The sequence below is a fragment of the Daktulosphaira vitifoliae genome, unplaced genomic scaffold (genome assembly GCF_025091365.1).
Source record: "Daktulosphaira vitifoliae isolate Bord-2020 unplaced genomic scaffold, ASM2509136v1 Scaffold_3, whole genome shotgun sequence".
NCBI lineage: Eukaryota > Metazoa > Arthropoda > Insecta > Hemiptera > Phylloxeridae > Daktulosphaira > Daktulosphaira vitifoliae.
In genome coordinates, this window is record NW_026099574.1 from 28,168,160 (window position 1) to 28,189,077 (window position 20,918).

General features: G+C 26.4%; 3 protein-coding genes and 2 long non-coding RNA genes across 10 annotated transcripts in view; 2 read left to right on the forward strand and 3 right to left on the reverse strand.

The window, feature by feature from the left end:
• Nucleotides 1-2,385, forward strand: part of LOC126900176 (PCI domain-containing protein 2) — a 7,081-nt gene extending 4,696 nt beyond the window's left edge. Inside the window, exons 7-9 of the mRNA XM_050675663.1 lie at nucleotides 1,480-1,580; nucleotides 1,669-1,868; nucleotides 1,925-2,385. Of these exons, the coding sequence (XP_050531620.1) occupies nucleotides 1,480-1,580; nucleotides 1,669-1,868; nucleotides 1,925-2,177 (554 nt within the window). The 3' untranslated portion in view covers nucleotides 2,178-2,385. The remainder of the gene's footprint in view (nucleotides 1-1,479; nucleotides 1,581-1,668; nucleotides 1,869-1,924) is intronic.
• LOC126900178 (V-type proton ATPase 21 kDa proteolipid subunit c'') lies at nucleotides 2,376-3,661 on the reverse strand. The gene has a single exon (XM_050675665.1). It carries the CDS (start codon nucleotides 3,525-3,527, stop codon nucleotides 2,907-2,909), a length of 621 nt encoding a protein of 206 aa, XP_050531622.1. The 5' UTR covers nucleotides 3,528-3,661; the 3' UTR covers nucleotides 2,376-2,906.
• Nucleotides 3,662-3,937: 276 nt separating this feature from the next.
• LOC126900174 (annexin B9-like) lies at nucleotides 3,938-12,719 on the forward strand. Of its 5 annotated transcripts, XM_050675658.1 has the most exons (9): nucleotides 3,938-4,156; nucleotides 6,274-6,816; nucleotides 8,217-8,393; nucleotides 9,037-9,241; nucleotides 9,397-9,549; nucleotides 9,853-10,026; nucleotides 10,445-10,626; nucleotides 10,828-10,842; nucleotides 11,633-12,719. In XM_050675658.1, the coding sequence occupies exons 1-9, from the start codon at nucleotides 4,124-4,126 to the stop codon at nucleotides 11,684-11,686; spliced, it is 1,536 nt and encodes a 511-aa protein (XP_050531615.1). In that variant the 5' UTR covers nucleotides 3,938-4,123; the 3' UTR covers nucleotides 11,687-12,719. The 5 variants fall into 5 exon arrangements, with proteins under 5 accessions (XP_050531615.1, XP_050531618.1, XP_050531617.1 ...); XM_050675661.1 differs by lacking the exon at nucleotides 6,274-6,816; XM_050675659.1 differs by lacking the exon at nucleotides 10,828-10,842 and having other exon boundaries at nucleotides 3,939-4,156.
• A 4,113-nt stretch (nucleotides 12,720-16,832) lies between these two features.
• LOC126901327 (uncharacterized) lies at nucleotides 16,833-18,567 on the reverse strand. The gene is made up of 4 exons (XR_007703022.1): nucleotides 18,316-18,567; nucleotides 18,004-18,191; nucleotides 17,718-17,890; nucleotides 16,833-17,075 (listed from the first exon to the last, which is right to left on the reverse strand). It is a non-coding gene; the product is annotated as an uncharacterized LOC126901327 (long non-coding RNA).
• Nucleotides 18,568-18,835: 268 nt separating this feature from the next.
• On the reverse strand, nucleotides 18,836-20,361 carry LOC126901328 (uncharacterized). Of its 2 annotated transcripts, none has more exons than XR_007703023.1 (3): nucleotides 20,120-20,361; nucleotides 18,970-19,893; nucleotides 18,836-18,901 (listed from the first exon to the last, which is right to left on the reverse strand). It is a non-coding gene; the product is annotated as an uncharacterized LOC126901328 (long non-coding RNA). The 2 variants fall into 2 exon arrangements; XR_007703024.1 differs by lacking the exon at nucleotides 20,120-20,361 and adding an exon at nucleotides 19,949-20,065.
• Between the last annotated feature and the right edge of the window lie 557 nt (nucleotides 20,362-20,918).

The following is a 20,918-nucleotide window of genomic DNA, read 5'->3' on the forward strand; positions in this document are numbered from 1 at the left end:
GGAAAATTTTAAAATTTTATGTTGAAAAAGTCAATTTTTTGTGAAAAAGTTGTCATTTTGAATCCCCCCCTGTAGGCAGGTAAAAAGTCAGATTTATAAAAAAAATATACCAAATGATAGGTAAAGACATCATGCATCTACAAAAAAAAGAATTATATTGATCCATACATCTTTCGAGAAGTTATAGCATTATAAAGTTAAAAATATAAAAAAGAATTTTTTTACAAAAATCGTATTTTTTTTATTAAGTTTAATGTCTATTTTCACCATGAAGATAAAATAAAGTCCGAAATTTTTTTTTTCCATGATAAAGTATATTACATTAGCTTTAATTTAAGATATATATAAAAGTGTCAGACTTTCCGGAACACTTTCAAAATTTAAGTTGAAAAAAAAATTTTATGTTGAAAAAGTTGTCATTTTGAATCCCCCCCTGTAGGCAGGTAAAAAGTCAGATTTATAAAAAAAATATACCAAATGATAGGTAAAGACATNATTTTTTGTGAAAAAGTTGTCATTTTGAATCCCCCCCTGTAGGCAGGTAAAAAGTCAGATTTATAAAAAAAATATACCAAATGATAGGTAATGACATCATGCATCTATAAAAAAAAGAACTATATTGATATATTTATTTTTAAAAAAGTTAGTTTTTTAGTTAGTTAGTAGCAGTTTTTAGTAAAAAAAATTGAAAAAATTTCGAAAATTAGCCATTTTTAAATTTGTAATTTTTTCGGAGGTTTCCCCCATTTACGGGAAACGAGTGAAATTTTTTCAATTTTTAAGGGTAATGTCTTCGACTAGATATGATTTGTGATCTTTTGACGTATCATTGAAAGAAATCGGTTCGGTGAGAGCTGAGAAAAAGTGATAACAGCCACAAAAAAATAAAAAATAAAATAAAAAAAAAAAACACATCTTAGTAAAACCAATACCTTCTCAGCTTCGCATCGAAGCTAAAAAATGTAACTGCTCATTTTAAAGATGTAGATACACATTATTTATATAGGATAGAGCTTGAAATCGCTTACTGAATTTTTCCAAAAACTGGTTAAACCCCCCCTTTTTTTTTTAATAAAAAAACAATAACCTCTTTAAAGTAAACACAAAAATGATAAATTTATTAGTAGTGTTTGGCTGTAATTTAAAATGCATTTTTACAGTTACCTCATTATTAAGTATTCATAAAATAATAAATAAAAGAAGCTTATTAGAGGAGAGATAAATTCCCTTAGAATAAAAATGATTATACTATGAAAATACAATTTTTGGAGAGGGGGGAATAGAGAAAGATTTTCTTATGTATACCTCCTCAAAAGCCTGACTATACCATTTTAGTTATTATTAAAACTAGTAGTTTTGTTGTCAACTCACTATGAAGAATATAGTTTTGGGATTTTATTTTTAATATTTATCAATTTATATTTTGTATTATTCTTTTAATAAAAGATTAATTTGGCTAATTCATTTTATAAATTTTAGCCAGAGATTATTTAACAAAATCATTTCAAGGCTGTTATAAATGTTCAATTAAAAATAAGAGATTAATTTTAAAAAAACTCATACCTCTCAATATGTTACAAGTAAGAGATTATTAAATTCTTTAATTTTATTTCAGCCTAGATATTTAAATTATTTTTAGATTATATATTTTTCTTGTGTATTTTTCAGGGAGTTATACCATCAAAAAGTCTTTTAAAAAAATATGATTTAGAAATTTTTGGAGAACTATCAGATTATTTAAAAATGGGTAATGTGAAGAAATTTCGAGAATGTATTGATATAAATGAAGTGTACTATATGCAATGTGGTGTTTACTTAATTTTACAAAAATTAATTAACCTCGTTTACAGGAATCTCTTAAAAAAATTGTTAGTTTTATACACTATTTATTGGTTGATCATTTAAAATTTTATTTATATTTTAGTTTTTTAATTGCAAATAATCACATTATACCAATTGAAACAATTGCTGCAGTTCTCAAAACATATGATGATCCTGAAACTGATTTTGATCAAGCTCAATCTTTATTAGTGAATTTGATTTACAGAGGTTCACTTCGTGGTTATTTATCACATGCACATAAAAAAGTAGTTTTGAGTAAAAAAGATCCATTTCCTACGGGTAAACAGATTTTTGATAAAACAACAAGATCCATAAATGAAATAGGACATAATTAATAAGGAACATTCAATTTTTTTGTTGTGAATAAATATCATTGAGAATAAGGATACTAAAAAATATATATGATTAAGTAACATTGTTTTCATCTTCCAAATTAATTTGATATATTAACTTCAATGTTTTTTACAATATTATATATTTTTAATATTATGTTTAAATTGGAATAGTTTTCATACGGTAAAAACAAAGGACTATTAAAAACAATAGCAGTATTTCTTTATTAACTAATCATTAAAACCTTTATTCACAATTGTAATAGCTCTGATCAATGAAAAACATGGAATGTTTTGATACAATAAAATAAAAAGGTAAATTGGTAAACAAGGACAAAAATTTGAGTTTAAAAACATTTTAAGCCCTTATAATTATAATTACAAATAAAATCATAAATTATCTACAAATCATAATAATCAAAATATTGATTATTTAATTAAGAAGTTTGTATAATGAATGATGTGTGTTAACTTACAAATGATAGTAAATTTTCATACAAATAAGTAATAAATAATGATATAGGACTAATTTTATCAAATTATACATTTAAAATAATTTTTTAGATGGACCTATTCTATTTTTAAGTTTACTTGAACATAAATAAATTAAAAATATTAACTAAAAAAATAAAACAACAAAAAACTAATCATTTTTTAAGTCTTGAAGACAAAAATACATCTTTCAAATAAATATTTGATATTAATTACAAATTATTGGATTGTAACGCCTAATTATTTATCACCCATTTTTACTTTAGATGTAATATATATACCAACAATTAAACCAAAAAGACCAATAGCACTACCAAAAATTTCAACAATTAAAATTTTTACAAAAAGTGAAGAATTTGCAGCATCTGCTAATGCAGCACCAGAACCAACAACTCCAACAGCAATACCACAGAATAAATTGACCAAACCAACACTCAAACCCGCAGCAAATATCAAATAACCAGCCATCCAATTTTGTGCTAAGATTTCTTCTCTACTTTCAAGTGAGAAAGATTCCAGCTGTCCTGACATAACAATAGCTGTGATAAGTCCATAAATAGCGACAGCTTCGCAAAAAATAACTGATATCAAGTTCTTGGTTTTAATGCGAGGAGCTTTCACACCACCACCAACAATACTAACGCCAGTAGTGTGAATACCAAGTGCAGCTCCAACAACGGACAATGCTACTGCTAAAGAAATTCCAAGCACAGCCCACATATATGGAGAAGTATTGGCTAAAAACCATCCAACACTGATTTGTTCTCCTCTTCCAGTCAGTAAATAGAATAATATAACAAACGATATTAGAACGGTAGATGATCCAAAAAATGCATATCCCAAAACTGATCGTAACCTCATTTTGATCAATATATATTTTAATTCAAACTATTAGAAATGTACACACTTGAAATTAATAAAAAAAAAATGCAGAAATAAGATACAATATTAACGTGAAAAGGACTCCGCCCAATAATCAGGTTCGGCTTCTCGTTTTTAATCATTTTCTGGTAGCAAAAATATCATCTGTTTAGTTATCACTAATTATACCATGGTTAACACTAACGACTTTTTCATGGACTAAATATACTTATTTATGATTAAATTTTAATCAAATGTAACTGGTAGCTACCACATATCTGTTCTAAATGGTTATATTATAGATTGTGTACTTAAATATTAAAATGTTTACTGATTCGCAGTATACGTATCTTATGGAAAAAAAATAGTTGATATATTTTAGAATTGGTAACACGTATTGTTGTCACGCCTGTTTTTTCCGCAACCACCAGAAACTCATAAAAATATTTTAACACAGTTGTGATTTTACGTCGCATTATTAGTTGATACAATTATTTATTTTGAACGTTTTACTCATAAACTTCACTTAACCCTCTTTGTTGTTGTCATCATTAAACCTTTTTGTTTTTTCACGTACTTAATAAACCTTCAGCATAATGAGTTATCCGGGATACCCTCCTAACAATCAAGTAATTCTCTATTTTGTTATACATTTAATTACTCATCATACTTGAAATTAAACTTTAAAACTAAGTGTTATTAAAAATTTAAAATTTTGAAGATAATTTATTAACTACAAATAATTCAATATTTTGGTAACCTTTAAAATAGTAATAAATGAAACATTTGATAAAACTGCTGCCTGTTAATATGCTCTATAGGGATAACGGATATTAAATAATAAATATTTCAATGGAAGGTTAGTTACCCAATTTAAATACTGAACATTCCAGTAAATCACAATAAATATTATATCAACAGTTTTTTTATTAAAATTTAATTTAGTTTAAATATATTGTATATTATCTTCTTAAATTTAGTTGTGAGTTATATTCCCTATAAATAATATATCTAGGATTACAACTCATAATATAATAAACACATCGCAGTCAAATTTATACCTTTTCAGCTTCTTATTGAAGCTAAAATTATTACAAACTATAATTTGAATGAAACATCTACTTGAATTAGATAATATTTTTCATTACAATCTCACTCTTAATAATCATATTAACTATGTAAAAAAATGCTGCTTACGGCCTAATATTAGATCAATATTGCTGTGATTGGGTGTGGAATTGATTGATAATCTATTTCTTATTTAAATCTTAAAATTTATGACTTATTTAAGATGTTAATTGTCAATAGTTTTTAATTTAAAGAACATTTTTTATGTTATATTATTTGTGATTCTTTAGTAGTGTAAATTTAAAAATAGTGGAGATTAATAAATATGGAATTTTCTATGATGTAAAGTAAAATATTTCAATATTATATTTCTGAAACCCAACTTGATATTTAAAAAAATATTAATAATAACTATTCATAAATAACATGCTATTTCTAAAGAAATTAAAGAAGTAAAATGGAATAGCTGAATTTCAGTAAAAATGATCATTAGAAAAATTAAAACATACTTAAAATAAAATTAACTTACTGGTGATTGTTAGCTATAACATATGGATTATTTTAAAATGTGTTTTTAGTTTGTTTTTTTGTTTTTGGAAACATGTTTAACCAGATAAAAAAACATCTATCTAAAACTAATTGGTTGTTCGCAACTTTTAAACTACTATTTTGGAAGTTATTAACACTTTACTACAATGAATGGTGGAGGTCATTTTATTTTTATTTATTTAACATATATTTCCAATTAAAAATTAAAACTTGACACAATTTTAATGGGAAAAGTGAGGATAGAATCAAATTTTTTTTTATTGATAAATATAGAATGTAAAATATTTATAATCTATGAAAAGAAAAAATTATGTCATATTTAATACTTTTAAAAATATTGTGTAAGTTATAGTTACACAATCTCTTTGTATATAAAAATCTATGAACAGTATTTTTTTATATTATTTTCACTTTTAATTTTTGTTTTATATGGCTAAATATTAATTCAAAGGAAATTCTTTTACTCGGGCATATATTTAGGTTGAAATACTTTGAGAAAGTATATAATCTTTCTAACAATTTGATTTAGTTTATAATATTATAGAACTCAAAATCAATTTTTAACTATTAGAAAATTTTTTATTATTGTTCATCATCATATAGTACTATTTGTTCTCTTATATTAATAATTTAATTGTTTGATAATATTTATGATATTTTTGTGTGGTACATACTTAGATACTAAAATAAAATACTTATTATTCTAATAAACAGGATAGATAGAATATTATTATAAACAAGAAATGGTCTACAGGCATGCAACCAATATTTTATCTCATTGTTGCATAAAATCTCCTTTAAATTTTTTTGAAGATTACTTAGTTCTATATATTTTACTGTTTTATTATATAAATTCTAATACTTCATTCATCAAATGCACCAAAATTCAGCTATTCTACTTTTTTTCAACTTTTAAGAACATGATACCAATTTCACTTACAATCTGTGTTACAAACTATATTTTTTTTTTATTAATTATTAACTATTTAATAGTTAATTTATATTTTACTAAGTTAAGACAAAATCTTTAGTGTTCTAAATTTTAATGTTATTATTTACTATTATAAAGGCATTTCTTATGTATACATGTATTTCATTGATTTTAAATATTTTTTGTTTTGATAATCAGGGATACCCTGGCCAACCTGGAGCGCAACAGCCATACCCTGCTGGACAACCTGGTTATCCACCCATGCCAAGTCCTTATCCCCCATCTCAGCCTGGCTTTGCACAACCCGGTCAATATCCCCCTCAGCCAGGTAGCCAATATCCCCCACAGCCAGGTAGCCAATATCCTCCACAGCCAGGTAGCCAATATCCCCCACAGCCAGGTAGCCAATATCCTCCACAACCAGGTAGCCAATATCCTCCTGCTCCTGGTCAGTATGCTCCAAATTATTCTTACTCTTCTGGATATCCAAGTGGTGTGCCATCTCAATATCCTTCTTCAACCCCTAATCAAGCACCTACCTCAGGTTATCCATCCCAAGCGGCATATCCAACACAAGGTGGATATCCACCAGGTCCTGTCCAACAAGTACCATCTGCTTATCCAAATATGACTGCTAGTGGTTATGGAAATGGTCATCAAGCCCCACCCCAAGCACAATATCCACCTATTACTTCTCCAGCTCACTATCAACCAGTAGGGAGTTCACCTGTTCCAAAAAAGGTGAGATTTCTTTTGTTTTGTTTTACAGTTCTGTTGTAATAATTGTGCATTTTTGTTATCATTAAATTTATCGAGAAATGTTTTATTTATAGTCATTATTTTAATTCTTAGTGATCCATCTTCTTTAATAATTACATAGACTTTATTTAAAAGTATTCAGTTTTAAAATCTGTTCATTGATAACAACTTAAAGAAAACATTTTTTTATTAAAAGAGTTTATTATGCACGTTAAGAATAATCTATAAACAAAAATAATCTATAATCTATAAACTATCAACACTCAACACTCAACATATGTTTAATTATTGCTCATACAGTATCAGTATAAATTCACCTTGCCTTGAATAAATTATTACTTTGAATAAAATAATTATAAAACAATTTTTAGATAGATTCGCATTATAATAGATAGAAGGACATATAAATCACTTCGATAATTTTTTATTTTGAATTATATAAGCAAAATATTTTAGTAATAATAATTATTATAAGTATAAATTTCATAACTTAGGCAGTATTCATTTAACCTTAATTTTGTGTAATTTATTCAAAAAGTACTTAGTAGTATTTAAGTAAGTAGTTAAATTTTACTTTTCATCTAATATACATTCTATTTAATTAAATAATTTCATTTTAACAAATTCATAAAAAAAATCATATCTTTCATTAACTAAATTAACTATTGTAGTAACTTCATAAGATAAAGTTGTAAAAGCATAATTCTGTAATTTACATAAAAAAAAAAATAATTAAACTAATTACTTTATTTCAATTGCATGTAATGTTATCTATATCATTACTTTTTTAAAGTACTACATTATAGTTTAATGACCTATTTTACTAGTTTTAAACCAATTTGTATGTGCAGCAGTTGTTAGTTTTTGTTAAAAAGTATTTAATTAAAAATTTATTCTTCATCAATCTAAAAACATTTAGCTATGGTATAATTATTTTATCAGTTATGATGTATGGTTCAGAATGTTGGGTGGTTGACAAGAATGTAGTGCAGAGAATGAGTGTAGCAGAGATAAGAATACTTAGATGGATGAGTAGAGTGACTAGAGAAGATAGGAAATGGAACGAGCATATAAGAAGTATAGGTGTAGCGTCAATTGTGGATAAGATGAGACAAAATATGCTTAGATGGTTTGGTCGAGTCAAGAAGAGAGAGGAATTGGAAGCTCTAAGAAGTTATTGAAATGATTGTTGAAGAAAGAAGAGGTAGAGGAAGACCAAAAAAGTAATGGAGGAATGTAATTGAATGCAATATAAAGACAGCTGATGTGGGAGATTTTGTCAAGTGAAAGTTTAGTATAAAGGTGGCCAACCTCATATAATTGGGATTAAGGCAAGGAAAAAGAAGAAAAATATATTTTTAATTTAAGAATTTTTTTTTTAGTCGAATCCAACATTACGTCCAGCCAATCCATTTAATCCACAACAAGATGCTGAAATATTACGTAAAGCAATGAAAGGATTTGGAACTGATGAAAAGGCAATTATTAGTGTTTTGGCACATAGAGTTAATGCACAAAGACAAGAAATTGCACTCCAGTTTAAGACCATGTATGGTAAAGTAAGTATTAACAGTTAAAATATTTTTTTGAATTACATTTATCCTAAATACCAAAAGAAATTAAAATGTAGATTTACATTTATTTTAAATTAGTAATGAAATTAACAAAGGAAAAGTAGTATTGTGAGTCTTATAACTAGCTATAAACATAAATTTATCTTGAATACAGATTAAAAAAAATTATTTAATTACTGCCAATAAAAATTTTGCAATGGTTTGTTGATTTTTAAAAAAGTTATAAAGTTATAAGTATAATGTAAAAACTAAAAATATCAACCAGATAGATTTTGTGATATTTTGATGTATCATTAAGCAAAATCAGTCAAGTTAGAGTTGTGTAATAGTGTCCAGTGACAAAAAAAAAAGGAGAGTAAAACTAAAAGCTTTTCAGCTACATGTCAAAATTGAAAATTTAAAAGTTTTCATTTACTAGTTTTAATTGAAATCAATTTTATAATAGTTTTTACAGTATATTTAATTCTTCAATGTTTAACTTTTTTTCTTATTTAGTTGGTTTCTATTACTCTTCTAAAATAATATTAATTTGATTTTCCTACTAAATTATATTAGAGCAACGGCTTCAAATAATTTTTTAAGAATTAGTTTTGGGTAAATCAACAAGTTAAAAAAAAATTTTTCTTAGGATTTGATTTCTGATTTGAAAAGTGAACTAAGTGGAAAATTTGAAGATTTGGTAGTTGCATTAATGACACCAACCTATGATTATTTAGCAAAGGAATTGCGTTATGCTATGGAAGGTATTGGAACTAATGAAGAAACAGTAATTGAAATAATTTGCACTGCTTCTAATTCTGAAATAGTTAACATTAAATCTGCATACCAAAAACGTAAGAAACTATATAAATCAGTTGTACACTTTATAAACTTGTTTTCATAAAATGCAATGTATGTTTTTTTGTAATCTAAATATAGATTCTTAAAATTATAATGTTAAATTTTTATTATAAAATTATTTTCAAAATATTTTACTTTTATTTTTTAGTTTTTGGAAAAAATTTAGAGAAAGATCTTCAAAGTGAAACTTCTGGAAATTTCCGTAGACTTTTAGTGTCGTTATGTCAAGGACGCCGTGCTGAAACATTTTCTGTAGACGTTGCATCAGCACAAACTGATGCTCAAAACTTAATGAAAGCTGGTTTGTAATATTTCATTTTATCTTAACCCATCAACGCCTGGCGTCCCCATATGGTGACATTCGTATTGCTATTTTTATCGCGCGAATAATTTAATAGGTAAAAGCCGAGTGTACCCATATGGTGACACTCAATATCTCAGAAATCGTATTTTCAAAAAATTAAAAAATAATTTTTTTTTATTTTTGTGTTGTATATTAATCTGTTTTTAGTAAAAAAAATTGAAAGTTTGAAAAAAAATAATTCTTGGCGTTGATGGGTTAATAATTTAATTTTAATAAATATATGTTGAATATTAACTGTAGGTGAACTTCAACTTGGCACTGATGAATCAACATTTAACATGATATTAAGCAGCCGCAGTCATGCTCAGTTACAACAAGTATTTTTAGAATATCATCGTATAGCAGGACGTGATTTTGAAGATGTTCTTAAAAATGAATTTAGTGGTGACATTGAGAAAGGATTAAGAGCTATAGGTACATCTAATTATATATTTTATTATCTAATATACAGGATGATTCAAGATTAGTTAAAGTTAAATGATTTTGGACTAAATTTCTATTATTATTTTAGCTGTAACAGACGAACAGTTGATCGGAAAAAAAAAATTATAAGAGTAAAGTTGTTTGTATTTTTATTTTAAATAATAATAATAAATTCAAAATAAGAGTTTCCATTTAAGAAAATTCAATTTAATGTTTTTTAACCTTGAAGGGATGAAAAAAATTATGTTTTTACTACATATTGTAGAGTTTTTTGAATTAAACAATATTTTCCTTACTAAAAACTTAAAACTTCCAATAGTTATTGAGAAAATGAGTGTCTTATCCTTAATGAATCACCCTATATAGTTACATTTTGAAAGTTATTTACAATGTAATTTATGTGTTTTAGTTCAATGTGTTAGAAATAAAGGTTCATTCTTTGCGAAACGTTTACATGAAAGTATGGCTGGATTTGGTACTAATGATCGATCATTGATCAGAATTGTTTCAACTCGTTGTGAAATTGATATGGTTGACATTAAGAATTCTTACATGTCTATGTATGGAAAAGCATTGGAAGCAGACATTTCGGTAATTTTTTTTTTTTTCATTTTTTAAAGTTAGAAACGTAATTTGTTGTCATAATTAAATTAATTAAATTCATAAATATCATGTTAATTTTTACCATAATTGAGTCTTGTGAAAAAAAAAAAGTAGATAATAACAAAAATATAGTTATAACTAAAGTAATACTTAAATCCTTTTGTTTTTTTTATTTTTATGAAACTACAGTCTGAAACATTTATGGTAAGTTACAGTTTCGCTGGAAATTAGTGAGCTATCTGCCTTGTGAATGCTGATTAAACAATTAGTTAATAAATGCATTGTTTTATGCCATACACTTATGAATAATATAATTAAAAATAATATTTAATAAAAACTGTAGTATATTAAAAACTGCAATCGTGTACATAAAAATACACTGGTGATGGTTACACCTCTAGGAGAAATTTTAAGCAACAACTTTTATAAGACATTGTGTAACATTGGTTTGGTGGTTCTTAGAAGAATAAAATTTGTGTTCAATCACTTTCAATATTTTACCAACCCCTAGTGTTATTTTACCAAGAGCCACATGATGGTCATCAGTATGTTTTTGTATTGACGACTGTAGTAGTATTAACTTGATATTTATATTTAATTTGATATGATTCAACTATAGGAGTTGAATATATGACATCTTTAGAGCAAGAACAAGTTAAAAATTAATTAAAATTGAATCATTTTGCATTAATAATAGCATCAATATTACTAGTAACATAGCAATGTTAATAAAAATGATAATTTATACTCACTTGCATGATATAAAAATAGATTAACATTGTTAATAAGTCTCATACTTTTAAAACAAAATTTAAATATATTGCTTTAATATCAAATTAACAATAAGACTATTAAAAAATGAAAATTATATTTGCTTAGTAGTAAATGAAGCATGATAATGATTTGGTATAATAATTATTAAATGATTATTTATAGAATAATCCTAATCTTCTTTATTTTTATTTATCAATAATTTTTTTTTTTTTTTTTACAGGATGATACATCTGGTGACTACAAGAAATGTCTAACAGCTCTGGTTGTTGGTTAAGATGAAAATATAACTATAATGCATTATATATATAAAAATAAAATAAGTGTTTGATGCTAACACCATTCACATTTTTACTTGAAATTTACATAACATTGCATATTATATGATTATATATTTTTCTATGCTTGTTCTGATTCTCAAAGTATTATAATGCTTATAAATATTACTTAATTATTAAATTCTACTGAACAAAGTATAAATTAGGAATTGGCATACAAGGTATATAAATTATAAGCCTGATAAAAGAGTTATTAATATAAAAATATTTTTATGCTATGAAGATAAAGTTTAAAATTGCTATTTTAGAGTAGATAGTTTATATACTTATTAAATTTTATATTATGCATTTATTATTGTTATTTAATGTAATCAAAATTTATTGAGTTGCTTTTAATATTTATTGTTGAAATAATTATTCTATGTTAATGTTAAATAAAATACTTAATGTCTATTTAAACATAATTTAAATTAATTGAGTTTTTTTAAAGAAAAATGTATTTATTCATAAGAGCATTTTATCCGGGGTGAGTATTTATTGTTTACTGTCAAACAAAAACGGTCAAGTTTGCTTCAAAAAAATATAATAAGGCTAAAGAAAATATTCATTAAAATAATTCATAGATTTTTCATCAAAATTTAAATTTCTAATGTCTTAAAGAAATATTAAATCCCATGCTTGACCATTCATTGTATAATAATTCAACAAAATATGCAATATGTAATGATTTTTCTAAAATTATTTTTTGTTAAGTTATTAATTTTTTTGTCAATTGTTACTTCAAAACACTTGAAAATTATTCTGTCATTATATTGTTGTCCTCTATTGTTATTAACTTAAATATTTTAAATTCATAAATTTATTATAAAATTTTTATACTTGTTTTTATTTTTTTTAAACCAATTTATATCTTGTATTGTAACCACAATTTTTTTATTGTACTTGTGTAATATTTTAATAATTTATTGAATATTTAACACTTCGTAATTAAATAAATATACTCTTAATTAAATACACTTAATCCAATTATAATCATTTTGTTTTCAAAAAAATGTATAACCTCATTACTCTTTAACTAACTAGGTTATTTACTATTGAAATATAAGAAATAACCCCTAAATTTGTATTTCATTAATAATACCTGGCCAAAAAAGTTTTATGCGTTTGCAATAAAATTTGAATTTTTTTTATTTAATTAATTTACTTAAATTTCCTATTCGACTGACATTTTATAATAAGAATACATTTTTGAAGTTATTTTTAATACTTATTTGTTAGAGACTAAATTATACAGAGAACTATAAACCCAATTATTTTTGCTATATAATACTTTATGATTAATAAGCTTAAATCTAAAATTTTTTTATAACGAGCCAATCCATACCAAAGCATCCAGAAGTGGATGCACGACCACCTCATTTTTTTCTTAAATTTTCAGGGTTTAATCTTAATGCTACAATTAGATTAAAATATTTTTTTTTTTATAACCTTCCCACTTAAATGGCTATTTCAATGTTAAAAATAGCCAGAACGTTAAAACACAGATTATTCAATATTGACTTATATTGATTATACACTATACAATACCACATTTAAAAATCAATATAAAATAATTACTATTTAATGATTTTAAGTGATTCAAAAGCGCCATTTTTAAAAAATCATTAAGACTTAGAATTTCACATAATTTTTTTTTATGTAAACTAAATTATAATAAGGTTAAGTCTAAAATTTTAATTCTATTAAGTCAATATTGAATAATCTGTGTGTTTTTTAACGTTCTGGCTATTTTTTTACATTAAAATAGCCATAAAAGTGGGAAGTCATAAAAAAAAATTGTTTTAATCTAATTATAGCATAAAAGAATAAACCCTGAAAATTTAAGAAAAAAAATGACGTGGTCGTGCAACCACTTCTGGATGATTTGGCATGGATTCACCCTAACGTTTTATTTGTCAAAAGTCAAAACAACTCAATGGCGTTTTAAGAAAACTAGGAGTAAACTATAAAGGTAATATCTTAAGATTTAATGACTTTTTCAAAAAAAAGATTTCAATAAATTAAAATCTGTTAAACTGAATTTTTTAAGAGAGTGAACATTACATCATTACAATAGCAAAACCGCTATCTCGATTTTTCAAAATTATCCAGAATGAATTACATAATGTATTATTTTTGTACAGCTAACAGGAAATTGATTTTTTAATACTCTATAATCTCAAGAAAAATATAAATTCTTCACACCAAAAACGCATAAAATATGTGTGGTTTTTTTAAATATTAATTCTTAATAAAAAATATTTTTATAATGTCAAGATAAACGGTTTTGTTTTGGAGAAGATGTTGTGTTGCCCACAGTAAAAAAATCTTAAATATTCATCCGAAACAGCCATTGAAGTGTATTTTAAAAATAATAGATACATTTAAATAGTAATAATTATATCAGATATATTTCTTTATAATAGGTGCCTTTTTTAAATCGGATGCATACTTGTGTTTAACAAATTATTTTATTTATCTTAATTTTCATTCTCCGAGTGTCATCCATCATTGAGTAGAAGAGACTAAGTATTTCCTTAAATACAAATGAGAGCAATCTACTAGTTGTACATTTGTTGTTGGTGACGCCGCGTCCCGCCTGTAACGGCTCTAGAAATAGCACATACTTATGAATCCCTGGTACCAATTTACAATTTTTACTCTTGCTGCCTATTTTTCATAAATGTGATCGCGGACGTCCTGAAAATAGTGTCACCTCCTACATTCCTGGTAGCGTTTTACCTTCTTTTTTTTTTTGAGAAATGTGTCGCGTAAATTTAAGATTTGTCGATTAAGTTGCCTATCCATTACTCCTCATATTAACAAATCATTGTGCAATATATAACAAACTTATCAATTTACTTACAACTTTATAACTTATCGTGGGCGGAAACACATTAACGGTTATTTCTATATCTAGCAATTAATATATAATTACAGAATTATTTTTTTAAATAAAAATAGCGTTTAAGTTGAAAATACCATCTTTCACGTCGTCATGAAAATATTGAGATCATACTGTGCAATAAATGGTAGCAATAATAAATTTAAAAAAAAAAAGTTACAAATATATATATATTATAATTTAAATATTTAGTTGACTTTATCTATCTTATAAAAAATGTGTTATACCTAATGTGACTATTTACATACTATCATTTTATTTTTAGGTACTCCAAGTAAACCATTGAATTGTGATTTACTGTACTCTGAATTTAAAAACTAAATATAACATTTCTTATTATAGATCAGAATTGCATTTACGGGGAGCATTAGCCCCGCGGAAATTCTTAATGGTGAATCTTATTGTAAAAGAGCGGAATCTTATATGGTCGATTAAAAAAAATGTTTATTTCATATATTGATAATTTGTCATCAGAAATATTGTTATTGTATATGACAACAAACACAACAATGAAAAGTTTTACCTTGAGGTTAACAATAATTGATCAATTTTTTTTTAATATGATTTATATTCGTATTCTTATCGGTCAAGTGGCGATGTGTTATACAATAATATGTTGAATAAGAGTTTAATGAAAATTATTATAATATATGTACAGTAAGAGGTAAACGTCATTAGAATGATTGTGAACCAGTGACTAAACTATACTTAAATGACTACAAGACAATGGCAATTCACGACTTGCTGTAAAGGACGAAATAGGGAAAAAATAGAGGCCCCAAATTTTATGTATATATATTTTAACTCCTTAACGCTAAAATTTTAAATACGGCCCTGTCTCAAGTAATGCTATCAATTAATTCTTTTTACCCTAAAATGATACAACATAATTTTTGTAGCATTATAAATAATACCAACTAACAAAGTGATACTTTGATTGCAATCACAACGTCATTAAATAACCAATGCACTTACTAAAAATGAGAAAAGAAGCGTCGAAATTCCTTAGAGTCTTTATTTTATTTGATAAAATGCGAGTCCAAAATCTAGACAATTTAGAAGATGATTATTTGGTTCAAAAAATACAGCTAGAGAATATTCTTTTGTGTGAAAAAAATAACGAACAAACAGCGTGTGACATACCCACTTGCCATAACTCGTAGATCCGCCGCATATAATAATATGACCTAATAGGTTGTTGGGCGACGGCGGAGGAGTGACTGTGGCATTTTTATGTTCGGCCGGACTAAGTGCAAACCGAAGTCAACGGAATAGAAGACCGTAAAACCGAAGTAAATTCGGAATCCAATGAATAAACTTTCATTATACACGTATAAAAAATGGTGTTTAACAAGAAACGACATGACAGTGAGACATCATAAATAAACGTATATGGACGAGAAAAAAATAAAAACCTCTCTCCGACGAATGCCATCGTTTTTTTATTAACAAACAAATTTTTATGTAACCTTAAATTATTGTAATTTTATTATGTTTATTATAATATTCTCAAGAAGACGCCAGTTAATCAGAGATAAAGGAATTTATTGAGCAGTTGGCAAATGACTATTTTTGCCATTCCATTCCATGAAATTTATTTACGATTACATTTTAAGAATTCATAGCAAAATTAGTACATGATATTGTGGAAAATTATTCCTACTCGATTATACTTCCAAACAACGACTCGTGGGTAGATTTTGACAGTTCTTTGGTCTAAACGGGAACGGACTGATCGCGAGGGCAAATGCCTCCTGGGCCGCTTTGAAATGCGTAATCGGGCCGACAATTTATAACAAATAAATATGCATAACATATCATGAATTTGTGTGTATAATTTCTAAAATTTAGGTTAAGTTCCTCCAGTTTTAACAAAAAAAATCATTAATGTTTCTGTGAATAAAAATCGTAAGAGTTGTTCCAGGTAAAATGAAATGGTCAAGCAAGCACCTGGACTACATCACTACATTTTATTTGATTTTAAATGTATTATATTAAAAATAAAGACTCGTTTTACATAATTATCAAAGAATTGTATTGAACATATACATAATATATACTGCAACAAATTCAAATATTCATTAAATAGTTTTAGAATATGAATAGACCTAGTTATAATACAATTGTACAATATATATATATAATTCAATAACTAAATATTATGTAAACAGTTATATACTATTAACAGTTATACTAGTAACATTATTCACAATAACTAAAGTTAATTATAGCGGCTACCATTCCAGCACCGAAAATTGAAACTCCCAAGACCATCATAAGTACATCTTTGAAAATTATAATTTTTTTCGTGGCTATTCCGTCAATCCCGTGTACTATGCAAAATTCGACCAAATATGGAAAAACCATAAAGTTCCAAATACTCATGCAACCTAACAATGCCATCATTTGTCCCAGACATTTGTCCATTAACCAAGAACCTAATACTGTTGAACGTAACATAAGAAGAATATCATTTTTTAAAACAGATATTATTGTAAAAAGGTAAAAACCACAAAACATGTTTGATTTTCATCTTTTTAGAGGTCATGTTAGTTTATATTTATTCTTTGAAATATGTTGTTATCGTAATAGTAACGTTACAATAACTTTTAAGTCAATAAGATTTTACAGAAAGAGGAGGTTTTCCTACGCATTTGTGGTTAGTTAACAATCATGTTAACTACACTTTGAAGACTNGGTTAGTTAACGATCATGTTAACTACACTTTGAAGACTAGGTCGTGTTTACACCATTGACATCTTTACTATAGACGTCATACTAACGTAGTTATATGACGTTGCATGAAGATTTTTTAGACAGGGGCGTCATTTGTGGTACACAAGTTGTACACTTGCATACTAAAAAGTAACCAAAAATGATCGCAAAAAGCTTTATAAACTTCTGTTTAAACATTTTTGGTACGTTAAATAATTTGTTTTGCAAGAACCCTTTGCATCACCTCACTTGATATCGCATAGACCACTTGTGGATCTTTACGTAACAATAAAAAACGATTCAAATGACGCCCCCAAATTGAATTTGTTTAAAAAAATTATACAATCATCAATGACATGTATACAACTAACCAGACACGCAGATCATTCCCACGTGCAATTTAAATAGCCAATAAAGTTCATCGGCCATATTTCTTTAACATTTCGGAGGTGGTGTCCAAAACAATAAAATTGATTCATGTAAGACATCTTGATGCATACAAGCTATGTAAAATGAGTACATGGCCATGAAGTACTTGAGGAACCTGTAATCATTTGATTTCCCGTTTTATAAAGGTACTGCTATCTTACTAAGTTGCTTAATTAAAAAAAGAAGACACTTGTTTGACATATTCAAATAAAAAAAAATATAAAATACCCATGTTCCGGTAAAGCGGTCAACAGACAAAAACTGAGCTTTGACGTTTTGAAAAAAGCCAAGTAACCACAGGCACCGATTACAATGAACATATTAGTAATTGTGAATATGGAAACTTTTAATACGTTGAGAACTTTGGGATTCGAGAACAGCTCTGGAGTTTTAAGTTCATTTTCAGCTTTCAAAATCTAAACACCGTTTAAAAAATAAAAATTTTGTTTAAATGTAGCTTGGAACGATTAAAAATTAAAAGTCAATAAAAACATTTTATTAAATGTTTTTATTGGATTTTAATTTTTTATTTAAACTTACTTTAGGCAATGATGTATACGCGAACAATATTACAACTAGGCCTTGAAAAATATCTACCCAATCTCCATTAACTAACGTTACTTCATCTACATCCGCTTTAAAAAATAACAAAATGTATACTACATATGTTGCCATTAAAAATACACACATAAATTCAATGAATCTTCGGATGTAATGCATATAATTGGCCGTTGGAATTGCCACGAATAAAAAACAAAATATCATATAAATGATACATGCTTCAGTGTCGACTAAGTGCTAAGAAAACAAAATTGGACTTAAATAAGTATTGTTTCAATATTTGAACTATCATTAAAAGTACATGGCGCATATTTTCAAGGAGTAGTAAACCAAAAACATAAGCAAATTAATGAGCAATTTCAATGGTTTTATTATTTAGACATATAGATTTACTAACAATAATATAAAATGAATATACTATTCTTTTAAACTTTATAATGTCCAATTAATTTATGTAATATTATATTAAGTCGCGCTTACGTTATGTAAAACTATTCAAACGTATTTGGTATAGAGACAACTTTTCCCAAGATTGAAAGTGAAAAACATTATTACAGATATTCGTCTAGAAATAAGAACATGGTTATAATTGACATATGACACATATATAACTTGATAAATTATTTATAGTACCTGAAAATGTTACTAAATCCATATACGTATTCTGGGCCTAAATTAATGCCAAACTCAACTAAATCATGGAAACATAAGTAAGGCACTCTATTTACTTGACACATTCTATATCTCCCACGACACTTCGATAAATATAGTTTTCATTAATTACAATTTTTAAGGATGTAATAAAATAATATTAAATATATCAAAAATGGAAATAGAAATTGAAATTTTCATTATTGAAATTAATAATTCAATTGAATTGATTTAATAATTATCAGTCATTATTGATATATTTATAGTTATTAAATTTAAGTATAAAAATCTCAAATGCTAACTAATATTTTTGAATAAAGGATATACATACAATATTTGATAAAGTAGAATTAATTTTTTAATGCACTGTAGCGGCATAGCCAAGGAAGCCAAAAAGAGCCTGTGCCTCCTTTGACTGCAATATTCATCTCTAAAATGTGATAAGCAAAAACAAAAAGGTGGAAAATATGTAATTTTGTAGATTTTTTTATTAACGCCCCCACTGCAAAGCTACACTATTGATGCGCTGTATGTATTTAACAAGCAATATCAATTGGCTTCATACTTTTGACTTTGACTAAAGACATATAAAGTAATACTAAGTGTCTCTTTCGAGATTACTTTAAGCCAATTAAATCAAATGGTCATGGTCGGAGTAATCTTGTCTTTCTATATCTGTTCAGTGATCGTAAATTATATAATATGTAAATGTAGTTTGATATTGTTTACCGACTAATAAACCTGAAGTATTTTACCAAAACACCGTATGAATATTGAAGAACGATTCCAAAAAGTAGACAGAGTACAATTGCATTGATAAGATCCAACTTTTGAAATGCATATGATAAACAGAGTAATCCAGTCCCCATTGATGGTCGTATAATCTCAGCCACAGACGTCCAATACCTGACAATTAAAACTTAACAAATTAATTTTTATATGTTATAATCTAATATATTACATTTTCATGGCACATTAGTATACGCATTAAGTTCTTTAAGGAAGTTGTATTTTTAAAATATAGTGTCGAAAATTCAAAAATTAGTCTTTACTCGTCGGTAACATATTTAAGGATATAAAGTATTTTTTATCTAAACACCCATACTGATAATTATTGAAAGCGAACGCTTACGACTTACGAACACCATCACGTATTTCGAACGGCTTGTAGTTGCGGAATCCATCAAGAGGTCCTGATTTTGATTTCATTTCCAGTGTGTTGGGCAAAGGATTGCTTTGTAAACTTGATTCAAATGCCGAATCCACGTTATATAGTAAATCAGAACTAGACATTTTTTGTACGTATAATCAAGTGCGTTATCAGTAAACAACAGTATGTTACTATGGAAACATTAACAACGTGGCCACATTGAATCATTTCTGAAAGTTTGAACACAAAGTAAAGTTTCACGCGCTAAATATGATAAATTGATAAAAATCGTTGCTCTGTTAATTTCATTTAAATTATTAAATCCGTTAACACATTTGTTTAGGAGACGGTACGCGTTTAAACGTTTCTGATGTTACACATGGAAACGAAAAGAATAATGTATTATTCTTTTTCAATGGTTAATTTATTGTTTTAATCAAATTGTGTTCGCTACAAAGTATGAGCCCGACGTAAAAAAATTAATAATGAAATTAGAGAACGGGCAAAAAAGCTTGGCTATAATAATAAAAATGAGTAAGCTCCGAATATCTTTTACGATTCCGGCAGTGCGATAATTTTGATTTATAAACATCTGAATATTATTTTCCCTTTATTAAAAATGTATATAAATATCAATAAACTAGAACACGTACAAGGGGTTAGGATTTGGGTACAATAAAATTTAATTTCATATCGGCCATATTGTGTGACACATCTGCAGTTCAGTTTACGTTACGCTGTTATTAATTACATTATACTTTTGTCCGATACGACTTAAGTT

Coding starts and splice junctions, on each gene's coding strand:
- LOC126900178 (XM_050675665.1), bottom strand. CDS start 3,527: ATGAGGTTACGATCAGTTTTGGGATATGCATTTTTTGGATCATCTACC.
- LOC126900174 (XM_050675658.1), top strand. CDS start 4,124: ATGAGTTATCCGGGATACCCTCCTAACAATCAA. Junction 6,817..8,216: donor GTTCACCTGTTCCAAAAAAG/GTGAGATTTCTT, acceptor TTTTTTTTTTAG/TCGAATCCAACATTACGTCC. Junction 9,242..9,396: donor TAAATCTGCATACCAAAAAC/GTAAGAAACTAT, acceptor TTTATTTTTTAG/TTTTTGGAAAAAATTTAGAG.